Genomic DNA, 16,634 nt, shown 5'->3' on the forward strand with positions numbered 1-16,634 from the left:
TACGGCATCCACATCTAGAGTACCGACTACCCAGATCGTCCGGCTGTCGGCAGCGTTGGAAGGACATCATAGATACGTCGTTGTGTTGGTCAATGCAGAGGAGAGATGAGATTGGGATCAGCAGGGAAAGAGAAACTATCAGCTACATGGGACAATGACTCCCAAGGCCAGGCTCAGAGTATCATCATCGGGATTCGTCCGCTCGCCTGACTTTACCTACGTGGTGAATCCTCCGTCCCAACTCCGGAGAAACCATAATAATAATGACAATAATTAATGCCGGTTGGTCCCACATAACTAGACTTCTCTCTAGACGGGATTATTACTTCTTACGATTCTTCCTGGCCCAGAAGCCCCTCCCGGAGGATACAAACACCCGCCTTTTTCTCTGGTACGAGTCCCACGAAGTGGAAAAATAAGCATTTTCCCGCATGCCAGACCTAGTATGTACGGAGTAGTTACTATGTAGTACTAGGTAGTTAGAAGATAACTAACTAGTTAACTACTAACTAACTAATTACTAGGTACCTAAGGCAAGGTACTCCGTAGTTTAGGTATGGGAGTTAGTTCCTAGTCAGAAGAAGCTGTAAGTAAGATTCTCCCCTACCAGGGGCGTGATATTTTTTTTTTTTCTATTTTTCATCCCCCCCCCCTTCTCCTTCGAAAAAGCAATACTACTACATACATAACAATAAATAATAATAATTAACTCGGGATAGCTTGTTGGATCGCCTCGGTGATGGGCAACGCCATGCGCCAGCCTTCCGCCTCCCGTACCCACGGGTTGGGGTGACTGCGCCGTATTTCGACTTTTCTTTGTTCTCAGCAACGCGAGGCTTTGCTGGTTGCGACGTCGGCCAATGATGGCCGGTCCAGCCCATCGTTAACTCTCGATCTAAATAGAGAACAAAGAAAAACGTCTCTCGACCGATCTTTGCTTCGGCGCTAGATTAGCCGGCCAAGGCTACGGAGTACATGACCACGTACATGAAGACAAATGATGAGGCCACAATTGTCCCGTCTGAATGTTAGTCTGCTGTCCGTCTCTTCCGTTGGCCCTGTTTCCTCTACCGCCGTGACAAGCCGACCTTTTTCCTTTTATAAGATAACGCGTTTGCGTTGAGCCTGCTGATACGATGACGATGCTAAGAATAACTTGGGTACTGGGTTTTTGGTAGTAAGTAGTTAGTTACCTAACTGTACTCCGTAATGATAGAGACTGATAATCTGAGAGCCATATTAGTTATTCCGTATTTTATACGAAGCAAGCGTTAGGGAGGTTAGGTACTTTACTCAATGCTGATTCGGAACCAACACACACTCTCTTCTTCCCCAAGCAGAACGCCAGTGACCTCACTCATCTGCAGTCCGGTCTCTCGATCCCCTTCTCGTCCCGTATCCACCGTCAACCGGTGGGCTTGTCGAGAACAGGGCGAATATAGGCCCCGATCCCCTGTACTTCGGAGGTGGCACACATAACGACTGACTGGGTCCCGCAAATCCAAATCTTAGTGAAAAAGCTTTTTCTAGCTTGCAGTCGCACCCCTGACCACCGTCGTACTGTAGTAGACTCTTGGAAAGTCGACAGCTCTAGATGGTGGAGCCTGGTACCTCATACTAGTACATGCCTTTCCACCTGCTGTCGCCCCCCCTCCCCTAGCAGATGGAACCTGCTACTACAGGGCTGTCGGCCGTTCGACTTGGGAGATCATTGGTCCCAGATAATTAGGAAGGGTCCATCTGCGGACGACGCTCGGAGGATGATCTGTCTAGATCATGGAGTCTGAGCGATGGTGATCTGGAGAAAAGGAACGGTTCCATGCCGGGAGTGAGGGTGGTATTTAAACGATGGCGGCACCTCCCGAAAGTGGAAAGCTTGCAACTACACCTGAGTACACCTCCAGCAGCTTCTCTCTCTCTCTCTCTTTCTTCACCGTTCAGCCTTCTTTCATTCATATTACACATATTTGCCTCTTCTGTATCTGTTTTTACTTCTCATTGTTTTTTCTTACCATCCAGAACCCACGCAATGAGATTTGACCGCCTCAAGTAGCGCGTCTGCAGCTTCGAGGAGGCTGCTCCATTGCACCAATAGGTACGTAGGACAATAATTCATCTTCTCCTGTTTGTGAGACATCTCGCTGACCAGTCAGTCTGTAAAAAAGGCATTATGGGCCCTGGGAAAGAAGCTACGGCGCCCAGGCGACGCGAATCTCGAGCTGGAACACGAAAGGTCACGACCCTCTCGGCCGAACAGCTGGAAAGGAAGAGGGCCAATGACCGGGAGGCGCAGAGAACCATCCGTCAACGGACCAAAGAGCATATTGATAGGCTGCAGAGGGAGGTTCAGGAGCTGAAAGCCAAGGGAGAGCAGTACGACCATTTGTTCCAGCACAACATGGAGCTACAGGAGGAGATTTCTCTGCTCAAAAGCCAGCTGTCCATGAAGCAAACCTACTCGGACTACTCTGAAACTGGTAAGAGCGCCTCTGGAAGTTTATCTCGTTCCGAGCGGAGCAGCCTTTGATTCTTCGAAAAAAAATCAGACACAGAGGTGCCTCGATCCAGGCAGACAAGCGTCGCTTCATCGGTCTTACCCGCCTCTCATGCCCCGGCTCCGTTCAGTGAAATTGCCATCTCGCAAGCACCATCGGACGTGTCATCATCTAGCCGAGCCTCGGTTTCCCATGACTGGCCATACCCATCCACTCGACCCCCCTCCACCGGCGAGCTTCCAGAAACGGACTATCCTCGCGAGGGGAAACCATACCTCCTCGACAGACAAACTCAACCCGCCCAGGGACCTCACACAACCTCGACTGCCTATTTAGGTGGAGCGAGTCAGTATGGATATAGCGCCCCTGGGGATGGTGTCCGTCTCGCTGCACCCTCGATCCACCCCTATCCACCTCCTCCTCACCATTATCCTCCCGTAAGTGCCAGTCAGGCACAAGGCGAACCGCTGCTACCTCATCTCCAGCACCCTGTTGCTTATCATTCCGGTCATCGATCAATGTCCGTGCCGACTATCTCTATGGAACGAAAGCAAGACGGTCGTCCTCTGGCTCAAACTCTCCCGCCGTTTACGGCCCCCAATCATGTCGGTCATGTACCTGTTACACCGCCGTATCCTCCCTATAGCTGGACATCTCAAGCGTGAATCGGGATCTTGCACAGGACTGGCTTTTCAATCGGCCTTTTCTTGGTCCGCTGCTCGCATTCCCCAAGCGTGGGGGGAAGAGAAGAAGACTCTCTTCCTTCTATTTGAGCTTATAAAGAAGCCCGTAGGAGGTCCCTACGACTTCAGACGGATGGTCTCCATTCGCACTTTGTGAGGCAGGCATTGGCTCTCGGTCGTTCTGTCAAAAACAACTCTCACACAATAGTAATTGTGTTGAGACGGCCCTAACGTACACGAAAAAGTATGACTTGATGTGGAAGAATTGGCCATAAGACAAGGATCTTTGAGACGTCATTGCGTTCTCCTGTCCACCAGGGGAAATTTTCATGAATAGCATGCATGATGAACTGTAGGGACAAACTCGAGAGATACCTAGATATATGCACCACGCAGGTCTGGTTTCATCCCCACCAGGCTGCAGATATATTTATCTATATTATGAGACATGAAAAGTCTCTCAGAAAAGTCGTTTGGATATACCATGGAACAGTACTACTAGTTCCAGTCAAAAGAATTTTAAAATGTCTTAGACTGACAAGCCAGTCGACATGATTGTATTGCAACCCCTTTCTATGCATATACCTATTGAGTCAGACAAGAAATTTCGAAAAGGAGAAGAAAACTAATTCGTGTAGGTCTTCTGTAAGAGCTTTGCAATCGTCTGCAGCTGGATGTTACTCGTCCCCTCGTAGATGGCGCCGATCTTGCTGTCGCGGAACATTTTCTCGGCGATGCCCTCGCGGACGAAGCCCATGCCACCCATCCACTCGACGGCGGAACCCGCAACCCGCCCGGCAACCTGGGAGGCGTACAGTTTGGCCATGGCGGCATCCTGGACAAAATCCTGACCGGCCTCCTTCTTACGGGCGGCGTTGTAGACGAGGGCGCGCGCCGCCGCGATCTCCGTGTAGGCCTGCGCCAGCTGGTGCTGCATTCCCTGGAACGTACCGATGAGCTGACCGAACTGGCGACGGTCGTTCCAGACGTAACTGTCTAGTTAGTACTTGAATATCTCATATATCATAGAGTCTCTCAGGGAGGGGGGGGGGGGGAGAATACCGAGCTGCATTCTCCCAGGCACCGAGGGCTAAGCCTGTCATCTGAGCAGCGATGCCGATGCGGCCCTCGTTCAAAATGCTAATGGCATACTTGTATCCCTGGCCCTCTTGGCCGAGCAAGTTGGCGGCGGGGACGAGGACATCATCGAGGTTGATGACGCAGGTGCTGCTAGCACGGATGCCGAGCTTCTTCTCCTTCTTAGCGATGGAGAAGCCCGGGGTGTCCTTCTCGACGACAAAGGCAGAGATGCCCTTGTATCCCTTGCTAGGGTCAAGGTTGGCGAAGACGATGAAGATGCCCGCCTCCATGGAGTTAGTGATCCACATCTTAGACCCGTTGAGCCTATAGCCCGAGCCGTCGGCCGTTTTCTCGGCTTTGGTCTGCAGGGCGAAGGCGTCGGAGCCAGACACCGGTTCCGACAGACAGAAGGAGCCCACGGTGCCCGTCGCCAGCTTGGGCAGCCAGGTGCGCTGGGAGCGGGCGTCACCGTGCGTCAAAATCGCCGTGTTGACCAACGTGTTGTGCACGTCCACCAGCACGCTGACGCTCGGGTCCACGCGCGCCAGCTCCTCGATCGCCACGATCGCCGACGTGAAGTTCATTCCCGCGCCCCCGTACTCCTCGGGAATCTCGATCCCCATCAACCCCTGCTCAAACAGCTGCGACACCACGTCCGGGTCCATCGTCTCTGCCTCGTCCATCTCCCGCACCTTCGGCCCGATCTGCTCCGTCGCGAACTTGGCCACCGTCTCCGCCATCAGGGATTCTGTTTCGGACAGGTACGTGATCGGCGTTGGCGTCAACCCGCTTAGATCCGTCTCCCGCCGGCGAAGAGTCGTAGAGAAGGCATGTGAGCTATAGTTTTTTTATCAGCATCTATTGGTTTCTTTTTTCTTTTTCTTTTCCTTTGTCAGCTTCAGGTTCATACCAGTGAAGCGGTCGGTAGGTCAGTCGGAGAGCAGGGCGAGCCAAGGGCCGCAACACGCGTGTGAGAGACGCCATGGAAGACAGTGACTTGAACTCAAGTGATCGAGATTCTACCAGTAAATGTAAAATCTTCAGTTAATCCGGGAGAAACCATAAACCTGAAGACGTGGTGGTGGAATTAAAGTAGAGATGCTGGAGAATCACGAGGGAGCCCCAGGCTTCTTACGTCAAAAACAACCTCGGCTAGTTGCGGTTATCCCGCGGAGTACAACAACATTAGTAAATACTGAACAGTGCTTAAACTTATGCCTCTCTATAGTTACTACATAGCTACGAGCTCTATAGAACTGACTAATACGGAGTATACTACATGGTTTCGAGGCTAATCTTTGTTACTAGGTTAGTATCAAGTCCTGTTTGGCTAGCTATCTCATGGCTACAGACAGGTACGGAGTATACAACAGCGTTAAACTAGCAGATAACAACTTGACCAGATATCATTGGATTTCTAACCAGCTATATATCAAGTATTGATTCTATTCGCGGCGAACCTTCCAGTCTGTTGGTTTGGACACCAATCAGGTTTTGCCAATAGCCTCGGCGGCTACAGTGGCCAAGGTGTTATATGCAGTATAACTAATGAATAGGAACTACCTATTCTACTTACACAGAATCATGATAAATGTGTCAATTCATCGAGTGATATCTCTTTCTACTTCAAATGGCTAGTGATAGCTCATTCATCTGTTGTTTCTCCCACTCTTATTCCATCTGCCTTGAGAACGCCACCTGTCCGTCAATGGCACGCCACACCTCACGTGTATGTGGCGCAGCAGCCCCTCCCCTGTTGCCAAGAAAGGCAAGGCGCTTATATTGTCGCTTGAGGGCTCTACCCCGACCTTTTGTTCTTGATCTTCTCTGGATTTCTTTTCTCTCATTCCTGATGACTCTACTACCTCTACCTGGAGCTTGAGCGATTCTTTATTGTGATATATAAGAGTTTTCCAAGCCAGAGTCGACTTTGTTTTTTTTGCTATTCTTCCCGCCCCATCGACGTCATAGCGCTATCCCAACGATAAGGCTTGCATATCAGAACCAACGAGGGTTGCACCAGGATGGCATCTCATCATGATCCCCGTTTGCTCTACAGCATCAAGAATATCCGGGCGTTCCATATTCAGAATGGAAAGGAATCGGCTCTCACTCCATCTGGTCCTCAGACCCTGTCTCTCCTGATGGTCCCCACGACAACGACGTTCCCTGAGCAGCCCAACACGGCAGTCCCCTCAGAACCCCCAGAGGAGGAAGACTTCTACCTCCATCTACATCTTCCGCCAGAACTTGACATGGCTCTCCCTGCCACGGCGCAGATCTACCACCAGCCGCCGAACAGCTATCTGATTCCCCGCTGGGATATGGGACCCGACGCAGGAGCCTTTATTCGAATCGAGTTCCCTGGCATTGGGTCTGGACCCCAAAAGGTGACTCAGGAGGATGTAGACACCTTTGAGACCATTCTCGCGCAATGCACCGCGTTCTTGGAACGAGAGACCGCACCATCGGACTGCGCGCTTTATAACCCGGCCGATTACGCCCCTGGGGAAGGCTATATCTCTTCCTATGATAAGACTCCGGCAGAGTCTCACGGCAAAATCGTTTTGGTGGATGAGGAGGATGGTAGTGTGGTTGGTGAACTGACAGACGGCTACGAAATTGTAGAGAAACCCGACGTCAAGCCTGGGTCGAAAAGTGAGTTCCCCCCTCTTCCCAAAACAGAACCTGAACTTGTTTTTTAAGCTCCCGTTGAGGTCGAACTACCGAGAGAAGGCGAAGGGAACCAGATCAGTGTGGAGAATGCATCTCCCGAGTACCTTCGCATGGCCCGGCATCCGGCGTACAAAAACTCGACGATCGTGCAGACGTCTGCGACGGCGTCACGGCTGATTGTGACGGGGTCTGCGTACCTTGCCAACGCGTTAACCAACGGGGCGGACAGTTTTGTCAAGAAGACCAATCCAAATCCCACGCCGCTACGATTCTCGGAGACTACACAGACGCGGATCCGCAAAATCAACACATTCTCGCAGGATGCAGCCAGTCTCTCGGCTCGGACGGTAGGCTCGGTAAGCCGGTACGCACAGAGCCTGGGCGCCACTTTAGGCCGGCACAAGGAGAACGACAAACGCCGGGCAGCAACAACAGCAGCTGCTGCAGGAGGAGGCAAGACTGCTGGACCGTCGTCCGGGGCAGACTACAAGCCTGGGATCCTGAACAAGTCGATGATTGCTTTTTCCACACTGGCGGACGGGATCGAGCACGGCGCGCGCGCCATGCTGGCCTCAAGCTCGTCCGCGGCCAGCACGATGGTTTCCCATCGGTACGGGCCCGACGCGGGCGCCATCGCCGCCCACCTGACGGGAGGGTTCAAGAACGTGGGCCTGGTGTACATCGACGCGACCGGGGTGAGCCGCAAGGCGGTGCTGAAATCCGTCGCTAAAGGGATGGTGGTCGGTCGTATGAGGAACGGCGACCAGGTTGTCGTTGGCGGTGGGGACGGTGGGGATGTGGACAATCCTCCTCCTCCTCCTCCTTCTTCTTCTTCTTCCCCTTCCCGTTCCCCTTCATCCAGTAGTGCTTATGGTACAGTTCAGGGACGTGCTACGCCACCTCCCGGTTATGGTTCCCCGGCGCCCACAACTCTGGGAGGTACACGAGTGCCGGGGCGAAAACGATACCTTTAGTTTCTGGTTTTTGTTTTTCTGTTCGGTTCGGTTTCACTTTTGAGGTCTTACAATATAACGATAGTCTACGTACAGCCTATACTCTGTACTATTTATAGGAAGATAGTTATTTAAGATAGTTATCCCAAACCGAGTTTATATCGTTCTAATCCTCTAGCTAATGTCAAGCCGGTAGGTATTCTCGTAGATCTGGATCAAAAATGACACTTTCATGGAGAATTCTGTATATTAATTGAGTACAAGCGTTGAGAACTACCAGGTACTATCTCGATGGTTGACGCGACGCACTGGATATGCGGTGGCAGGCATGTAAGTGGGTGGGACAGCCTACAGGCTCGTGAGCCATGTGGGCAGTTGGTAGTTAGTTACATCTTAGGTACCTGTAGTTAGTAGTCGACGATGGTAATTTCCAAGTACCAGCTATGTAGCATGTGAATTGAACTTTTCTATCCTAATGACTTTGTTATATAAATACTATTCCTAGGCAATTTACTATAACTATTCTTCTTCTCCTACTTCTTACACTAGTTACTACATATGTCTACCTAGGTAGGTAGATATGGTAAACTTACTAGGTGAAATGACTAAGCCATAAGCCTATAAATGAGTGCCACGCAGCCTACAGTCCTTGCATAAATTATATTGATGGATTATCTGTCGTATGGAGGCCTATGTGATATGGAACTCTTATATCTGGATACAGGGATGTCTACTTTATTGACTATCATACAAGGAGTACTACGAGTATAACTATAACTAACTATTTACTATTTACTCTACTATAGCATACTAGTAACCATCAACTAGGTACCTAGGTATAGCTAACTAGGTAGATAGTTAATAATAACTAATAGGTAACTAATGATGAAACGATCACTTAGTCATAGATCTGGCGCTAATTAATTCAGCAGGAAAGTACCTCGAAACTAAGACCTGAAACAACCCTTAATCTTGAGTAAACAAATAAGCACGGCTATCGAATACTACCACCAGGACTCGGATTATGTAGTAACTTAACTACTTAGGTAGCTACCTAGGTAGTTATCTAGGTACGGAGTAACTAACTGCCAAGTACTTACGAAGTAACTACTTGAATTCAAATAATATTACTACCTGATAGTAGATAGTCTCCCTGCCAGTTATCAGTAAGGAGGCGATCAGCACCTGTACGGGGTCTTTGATGTCAAGGACCTACAGTATACTTTATCTATCAGCATAATAATAATAATAACAATAATAACAACAATAATAATAAACTCAATCTCAACCAGACCACTGGTTGTTGTGTAGTTCGGTACACCGGAACTCTTGCACTTACTTGGTCGACCCATGATCAGCTTCATCCTCCCTCTCACTTCATCTCCTCACCCTCTTTTCACCCTCCCTCCCTCCCTCCCTCTCTCTTTTTTTTTTGTTTTTTTCCCCCTCCCTCTCCTTCTTCCGTACTCCTTCGTTTGTCTCTCCCTTTATCTCCCATTCTGGTGTGTCCACCGCTTCTCAGCCTGGTCCACCGCATATTTCTTTCCCCCCTGGCCGCCCTCGACCGCCCCTCTGAGTTTAGTCGCTCCCTACCCGCCTTAAACTACCACCGCCTACCTTTGGACCCCCCCCTCCCAACGCCCCCCCCCCCCATCATGCTCTGCGACGTGGCCAGCCCTCGATCTTGTCAATTCCAGCAGCAGCAGCAGCAGTGGTGAAGAAAGCGTCTGTGTGTGTATGTGTTGTGAGTGTGGCTCCGTGCGGTCTGTGGTTCCCTCCGGGTGCCCTCGTCGAGTGTTGGTTTCCGCCCCTTTTTGTTACTGGGGCTCTTCGCCAGGCGCGTCAAACAACTCTCTCCCCGTTCTCCTTTCCGCGTGGGAGCCTCGTCGTTTTCTCGGAGCGGTGCGACCAGAACATAAAATATAGGCTGGAGACAGGCCGTTCTGCAGAGCAGGTAATAATATCCTTGCTTTTTTTTTCCCCTTCGTCTTTTCTTTTTGTTCCCCCCCCCGTACACCTCTGTCGTTCTCTCCCTCCCGACCGCGTTTCAGCCTCATCTTTCAGATGCCCGACCTCTCTCCCTCACCACCATTTCCACTGACTTGGACAGATCATCGTGCCCTCTGGAGGGCAAATTCACGTGTCGTGAGCTGCGCTGGACCGGAGCGCCCATCAATTGGCCTGTCATCCACGTGTAGCTGAAGCAAACGAAAGGTATGTCGCGACAAACGACCCGCCGCACATTCCTTATAAACCCGTGGGAAAAAAAAATGAAGGCCCACGCTCGGTCGCTAAATCTATTTTTTTCTTTCTTGTGTAGCATTCTTTCTCCATGTCTACGTCGACCACGGCGATGACCGCCCCGCGCCCGCAACCGCTCTCCGTCTCGCCCGGCCAGTCTACCCGTCCTAACAACCACTTTCCTGACCTGCTCGGCACGCCTCCGATTCCTCCTCCAAGGACCTCGTCTACTCACCGCAGTCAATATAGTCCAAATTCCAGCTCGCGGCCCTCCAAAAGCAGCAGACGCGAGGAGAAGCAGCAGCAGCAGCAGCAACAACAACAACCCCGGGACAAGACCATCGAAGCAAGAGACACCAACAGTCATGACCGTTCGCAACGCTCCAATCCCCGGACCTCGCCAGAACAAGAACAGGGTGTAAGGTCTGGCAGCGCAAAGGGTGCCTCGGGCCAGATGACCCCTGTCTCCGTCGGTCAGTCCCGCTCGGACGTCGGCCTGGAAGCCGCCGCCTTGATCAAGGAGTCGAGTGCCATCATCAATCAGATGCTCGTCAGTGAGCCCGTCGTCGATATCGAGCGCGAACACGCACGCCAGGCCAGTGCGCGAGGGTCGTCACCCCCGTCTGCGGTCGACACCGATCCCGCCGCCGCCTCCTCATCCTCCCCTCCGCCTCCTCCTCCCACGTCCGGCCTGGCTGTCGTCGGCAGTGATGGCGTCGACGATGGGGGCCGCGGCGCTGGGACTCGCAGCGGCGGCCGCAGCAGCAGCCACAGCAAACGCACGGGGACCACTTTTGGCTCCTACATCCTCGGCCAGACCCTCGGGGAGGGTGAGTTCGGAAAAGTCAAGCTAGGCTGGAAGAAGGACGGTAGCGTGCAGGTGGCCATCAAGCTTATCCGGCGCGAGTCTCTCGGCTCCAACCCCGGCCGCCTGCCCAAGATCTACCGTGAGATCTCCATCCTTCGTGACCTCGCCCACCCCAACATCGTCCGCCTGCACGAGATGGTCGAGACCGAGCGCCACATCGGAATCATCATGGAGTACGCCTCGGGCGGCGAGTTGTTTGACCACATCCTCAACAACCGCTACCTCAAAGACCACGCCGCCCGCCGTCTCTTCGCCCAGCTCGTCTCCGGTGTCGGCTACCTGCACAAGAAGGGCATCGTCCACCGCGACCTCAAACTTGAGAACCTCCTGCTCGACCGCAATCGTAATATCATCATCACCGATTTTGGTTTCGCCAACACCTTCGACCCCGCCGATGAGCTCGAGGAGGAAATCGAGTACAACCTCACAAACAAGGAGTTTGTCAAGCGTATGCAGCTCGACAAGACCAACAGCCAGGGCCTGCGCCGCGGTGATCTCATGCAGACCAGCTGCGGCAGCCCCTGTTACGCTGCCCCGGAGCTCGTCGTCAGCGATTCCTTGTACACCGGACGCAAGGTTGACGTTTGGAGTTGTGGTGTCATCCTGGTAATTATTATTTTCCTTTTCTCTCTAGTTTTTTGCTTCATCGATTGGGAATTTTTTGATCACTAATTTCTTTTTTTTTCCCCCTTAGTATGCAATGCTTGCAGGATATCTTCCCTTTGATGATGACCCTGCCAATCCTGATGGTGACAATATTAATCTACTCTATAAATACATTGTCACCACCCCTTTGACCTTCCCTGAATATGTCACCCCCCATGCCCGTGACCTTCTCCGACGTATTCTGGTTCCCGATCCTCGCAAGCGCGCCGATCTCTTCGAGGTGGCCCGCCATAGCTGGCTGAGTGAATATTCACACGTCGTTTCGCACATCACTAGCAGCACCACCAAAGTTGCAGACATTGCCAATACGACGGTTCCATCAGGTAGATTTCATGTCTTTTTTTTTTTTTTTTTTTTGGGAAATTCCCACTGACACAAACAGAACGCCAAGATGGCCCCTCTCTTACCCGCAGCGCCTCCGTCCGCGAACCCCCCAAAACATACCAGAACCCCGTCCCCACAGTCGGCGGCCTTGTTCATCAGTCGGGCGATATCTCTCAAGATCAGCTGGAAGAGAAGGCCAAGACCTCTCGGGATGCCAAACGCCGGACCGTCCAGGTGGAATACGTCGCACCGCAGTCCCAGACCACTCGGGGAGAAACCGTGGGCGCCGGACCCGAATCCTCGGGGACCTCTCGCGCTCGCGCTGGATCCGAGAGCCGTGGTATGGTCGAGAAGCCGCTGGATTCTGTACCACAGTCTCGGCCTCATGGCTCTCATGGCTCTTCTAGAGAATTCGATGGCCACGGCTCCGCTGCTACCGGTACCACCGCGGCACCTGCGCCTGGTCAGTTCCCACGCAACACCACCTCCGATGCCACCGTCCCTGTCACACAAGCCACCCGGCCGACCACAGGAGCCTCGATGGCGTCCTTCAACACCGGCCGACTGCCTTCTCGAGGATCGTACGGACAACCCGTGGCGCCTACTGTCGCGGCGACGACGGCACAGGGCCGCCTGGCGCAGCCGAAGAGCAAGCAGTACGTGATCTCGCCGCCCATGCCGCAAGACCCGAACCAATTCGCCTCTATCGGTCGCCCAAGCACCCAACAGCTGCCGGCCAAGTACAACGCCTCTTCCGACTCGACTACCACGGCATCGACCGCAACCACTTCTGCCGCCAAGGGGCACAAGCGGTCCAACACCGTGTCGGGCATCAGTGAGAAGATCTTTGGTCGGTCGGGCTCAATCTTTGGCAGTGGGAGTCGTGTGACCCCGAACAACGGCACCGGTAGCGCGCGTGTCAAAGGTAGCAAGCGGTACCCCCCCGTGAGCATGAAGGATCCGTTTACAGGGGAAGAGACGCGTTCCTCGATGGACTCGCGGCGTTCGGTCCAGTATGGGGCCGGACGCAAGCAGAGCGAGTCTGGTCCGGACCGCCCGCGCCGGTTCTCGCTGCTGCCCCCTTCCTTCTCCCTCAAGGGTTTCTCCTCTAGCCGCTCCCAGACCCCGGAAAGCGACCACGTGACACAACAGCCGCGACCTCTTGAGTCGTCGGTTCGAGGCCCGCCACGTCCAGCCACAGGTCCCGCGCGGACAACCACCCGTGCGCGCGCGACCAGCTACGGGCCCCAGGATGCGATGGGGATGGGGATGGTAACCGAAGGCCCTAGCGACGAGGTCATCACCCAGATGGAGCCGGTCAACTACCAGGCACACATCGACCAGCAATTTGCCGTGCTTCACGGCACCTCAACGGAACAGGGCTATGCCGGCAGTGAGTTTGGTCCTCAGTACTCAAACCAATCGAGCGCCAACTACTACGACGACTACAACAACAACAACAACAACAACAGTATGAACAATAATAATAGCAACAGCAACACTATCGGTCCGTATGATTCCATGGGCCGCCCGTCAATGCAGGCTACACGCACTGGCGGCAGCATCAACAACAACAATAACCGTGGGGCCGTGCTGCAGAAGAACACGCGCAAGTTCGCTGATGCGTACGAGTATGAGCGCGATCCGTCGCACCACTCAGGAAGCTCGGGGGCTGCGCGCAAGGTCATGGATTTCTTCCGCCGGCGGGCCAAGTCGCGGGCGGGTGAGGATCGATAGGCCGCTTGCTTCTTTGTCAAATCTACCGACGTCGATTACCCGGTAAATCGTGATACCCAGCGTTTCATCCGTCAGCGAAGCATGCATCTCCATTTTCTCCGCCCCCATTTATTTTTTCTTCTTCTTTTCTTTGCTTTTTCTTCTCTTACTTGAGTTCTATTATTTCCTTTGTCAGAATACATTTCCTATGTGGTTCACTGTCTAAATTTGGCTTCCCTATTTCATGTATGTCACTATAACCCCCTCACCCCGCTGTAAAGTTACGGACTCCCTTTTCCCTTTGATTAAACTGTCTTCTAACTAGGCTATCTGCGGCGGTTTATGTATTTTCTGGCTCGAGGATAATTCTAATACTTGCACTTTTCCCCAGTCCATTTCAGTCCAATTGCACAAGTGTTCAGTTGTTTCCTTCCGGGATGCGCCTCAGCTAGGCCTTTTTCTTTTTTTTTTTTTTTTTTCTTTTCTTTTTCTCCTTTCTTCTCGCTTCCTTCTTACTATGTTTAAATTTGAGCGGCTTGCCGATGTGATTGAGGCGGCGCGCGTGAGTACATTGATTGTAAACATGATGACGAGTTTGAAGCATCCAGTAAATGATCTAGAAGTACGGAGTATATCTGAGTAAACATTACTCGAACCGTGGTTCAGAGTATACAGTACGAGTACGGAGTAAAGGTACGGACAGAGGAGATCTACCTGACGTCACAAATCATATTAACAGATAATTCTATTGGATACAGCTAAGCTCACCGCTGTCTACTTACCTAGGTAGGTACTTAGGTATTAGGTACCTAGTGAATTACTACAGAGTACAGAGTACCTAGTACTAAGTTCATTTCGCCTATCATCGGTGACCAGATTCGGATCCGGAGAACGGAGGATACAGAGGGGAAGAGCGGAGGGGAAGGGCGGACCTACCCCACGCACCTCCACTGGCAGTACGGGGTACGATACTCCGTACAACATTCTCCGTCCTCCGTCCTCCGTCCTCCGTCCCGTCCTACGTAACCCTCCGTGCTCCGGACGGAGGATTAGAAATACGCAGTAGGTTAGTGCATAGTCTGCTAGTTAGTAACTAGGTACCGTAGTTAACTACTAGGTAACTATATGTAGTATGGCCTGATGAACTACCTCCGATCCACGGAGTATAGAGCTTTTACTTACTTTTTACTAGGTTCCCACTAGCTACTACGCTACTAATCAATATTATTGACTACAAGTGAAGCAAACTAGTGTTTGTGGCAGTGTTGGTCTTATTGGTGACACCTGATCTAGACCGACGGCCGATGTCCAAGAAAAAGAAAAAGAAAAGAAGTAGAAAAAAAAAAAGAAAAGAAAAGAAAAGAAACACTCGGAGGCTGTGTCCAATCGAGACGCTGCGTCCAACGATGTAGTATGTAGTAAATGATGTGTAATAAGACAGGAAGGACATCGGAGACAAGGAAGCTGTTGTCTGACGGGGTTGATGGGGGGTCGCTAGCCGAGGTAAGCCGCTGCACACTCTCCCTCTGTACGTAAGAGGCGTTTGCATATTCCACTGGATGTATGTAGTAGTTATGTGGTGTGAGTGTGTGTGAATGTGCACGTGGTTGGTATCTGTTTGCTACATGGGTCGAAATACTGATCCGAGAGATAGGTGGTGCTTTTATACTGTCTTCAATCGTGGCCGAGGTAGAGGAAGCCCATGGGGGGTCCTATGGATTTGCGTGCTGCGGACGCCGGCGTGGGCCTTGCCCGCGTAGGAGACGGCTTGTCGTAGCCCAGGAAGAGGAACCCGCTCGGGGAAGGCGCGGCGGCGGACGGGCGACGAGATGTTGTCTCCTCGCGGCGGACGGGCGGGTAACCCAGGAAGAGGAACTGGCTGGGCAGTCGCGAGTCCGTCTCGCTCATCCGGGAGACAGTGCTGTCCGTCGATGAGGTGCTGTCGGAACGGTGCAGCGTAGGGAAGACGGGCAGGCTGTCATTCACGGCGGGCTGGTCGTCGACCGCGCTCTCATCGGGGCCATAGTGAATGGGAGAAAGGACAAGAAAACGAAGGTCCTGCGAGTACGAATACATTTTTGGTTGCTTTTGTGTTTGAGTTGGCGGGGTACGGAGGATATGAGAGGAGAGCTGCAGAGGGGAAAAATCAAGATGGAGTGGCGAGGGAGAGGGAGAGCTGTAGGAGCTGTACTGAGTGGAGTTGGAGAGGTGTGTTGCCAGAGATGAACAGAGTGTCGTGGACTGATGCCCTTATATACCCAGATCTGGATATGCCAAGGTCCTTGGGGAAAGGGGGGGGGGAGGGGCAAGGGCTTGGGTCTCTCTGTTCTGTACTCCGTACGGAGTACGATGCGGATCCAGCATATTTGCCTATGTCAGCCCCCACCTCGGACGAGATAAACGAATGGATAAGGCCCATGCAGCCATTCTCCGAGACCACAGGTGGAAGGAGTCGATTGGCATGCCTCTGCCGCCGCTCGGCAGATCTGGTAAATGGTACGATTACCCTTTCCCCGAGCATCACACGCTTACGCTGTCCGAGATGCCAGTCAAAACGCCGACCGCGTTTGACGCCAGTCTTTTCCAAAATGATCTTCGGGGGACACCTTACCCCGTGGTAAATTTCGCCTCCGGGCCACTGGCGATCAACGGACACTTGGACTGGCTGTTATTCGCTGCGCGTGATGTTGCAATAATGGCCCAGTGCTTGCTTGGGTGCTATTGTCCTAATCCGGTATCTCCGGTTATGGGCGGGCGACTCTCGGCACGGCACGGTCCTGAAAATCAGTCGTCACCCCGGACGATCACAGCAATGAACCGAGGGGGGGCAAGGCCCCATGAGCAGTCTCTGGCATGATTCTGGGTTAAGCCAAGGCTTGGTATACCACGACTATCGAATTTTCCCTATTTTGTGTAGCCTGGGCTGGGGAAG

The 16,634-nt window shown here is 52.5% G+C and overlaps 5 protein-coding genes across 5 annotated transcripts; 3 read left to right on the forward strand and 2 right to left on the reverse strand.

The window, feature by feature from the left end:
• Positions 1-2,170: 2,170 nt before the first annotated feature.
• On the forward strand, positions 2,171-3,160 carry ASPZODRAFT_68521 (hypothetical protein; the record flags this gene model as incomplete). The annotated part of the gene is made up of 2 exons (XM_022729515.1): positions 2,171-2,477; positions 2,553-3,160. The coding sequence occupies 2 exons, from the start codon at positions 2,171-2,173 to the stop codon at positions 3,158-3,160; spliced, it is 915 nt and encodes a 304-aa protein (XP_022580110.1).
• A 643-nt stretch (positions 3,161-3,803) lies between these two features.
• Positions 3,804-5,242, reverse strand: ASPZODRAFT_17053 (hypothetical protein; the record flags this gene model as incomplete). Its single annotated transcript, XM_022726951.1, has 3 exons — positions 3,804-4,170; positions 4,241-5,095; positions 5,169-5,242. 3 exons carry the CDS (start codon positions 5,240-5,242, stop codon positions 3,804-3,806), a joined length of 1,296 nt encoding a protein of 431 aa, XP_022580111.1.
• Positions 5,243-5,905: 663 nt separating this feature from the next.
• On the forward strand, positions 5,906-7,908 carry ASPZODRAFT_26250 (hypothetical protein; the record flags this gene model as incomplete). The annotated part of the gene is made up of 2 exons (XM_022728032.1): positions 5,906-6,916; positions 6,965-7,908. Exons 1-2 carry the CDS (start codon positions 6,283-6,285, stop codon positions 7,906-7,908), a joined length of 1,578 nt encoding a protein of 525 aa, XP_022580112.1. The 5' UTR covers positions 5,906-6,282.
• Positions 7,909-10,171: 2,263 nt separating this feature from the next.
• ASPZODRAFT_489153 (hypothetical protein) lies at positions 10,172-13,935 on the forward strand. The gene is made up of 3 exons (XM_022728403.1): positions 10,172-11,602; positions 11,691-11,985; positions 12,045-13,935. The coding sequence occupies exons 1-3, from the start codon at positions 10,220-10,222 to the stop codon at positions 13,721-13,723; spliced, it is 3,357 nt and encodes a 1,118-aa protein (XP_022580113.1). The 5' UTR covers positions 10,172-10,219; the 3' UTR covers positions 13,724-13,935.
• Positions 13,936-15,376: 1,441 nt separating this feature from the next.
• Positions 15,377-15,778, reverse strand: ASPZODRAFT_143495 (hypothetical protein; the record flags this gene model as incomplete). Its single annotated transcript, XM_022724915.1, has 1 exon — positions 15,377-15,778. The coding sequence occupies one exon, from the start codon at positions 15,776-15,778 to the stop codon at positions 15,377-15,379; it is 402 nt and encodes a 133-aa protein (XP_022580114.1).
• Positions 15,779-16,634: the final 856 nt, after the last annotated feature.

This window comes from Penicilliopsis zonata (assembly GCF_001890105.1).
Source record: "Penicilliopsis zonata CBS 506.65 unplaced genomic scaffold ASPZOscaffold_10, whole genome shotgun sequence".
In the NCBI taxonomy this organism is placed as follows: domain Eukaryota; kingdom Fungi; phylum Ascomycota; class Eurotiomycetes; order Eurotiales; family Aspergillaceae; genus Penicilliopsis; species Penicilliopsis zonata.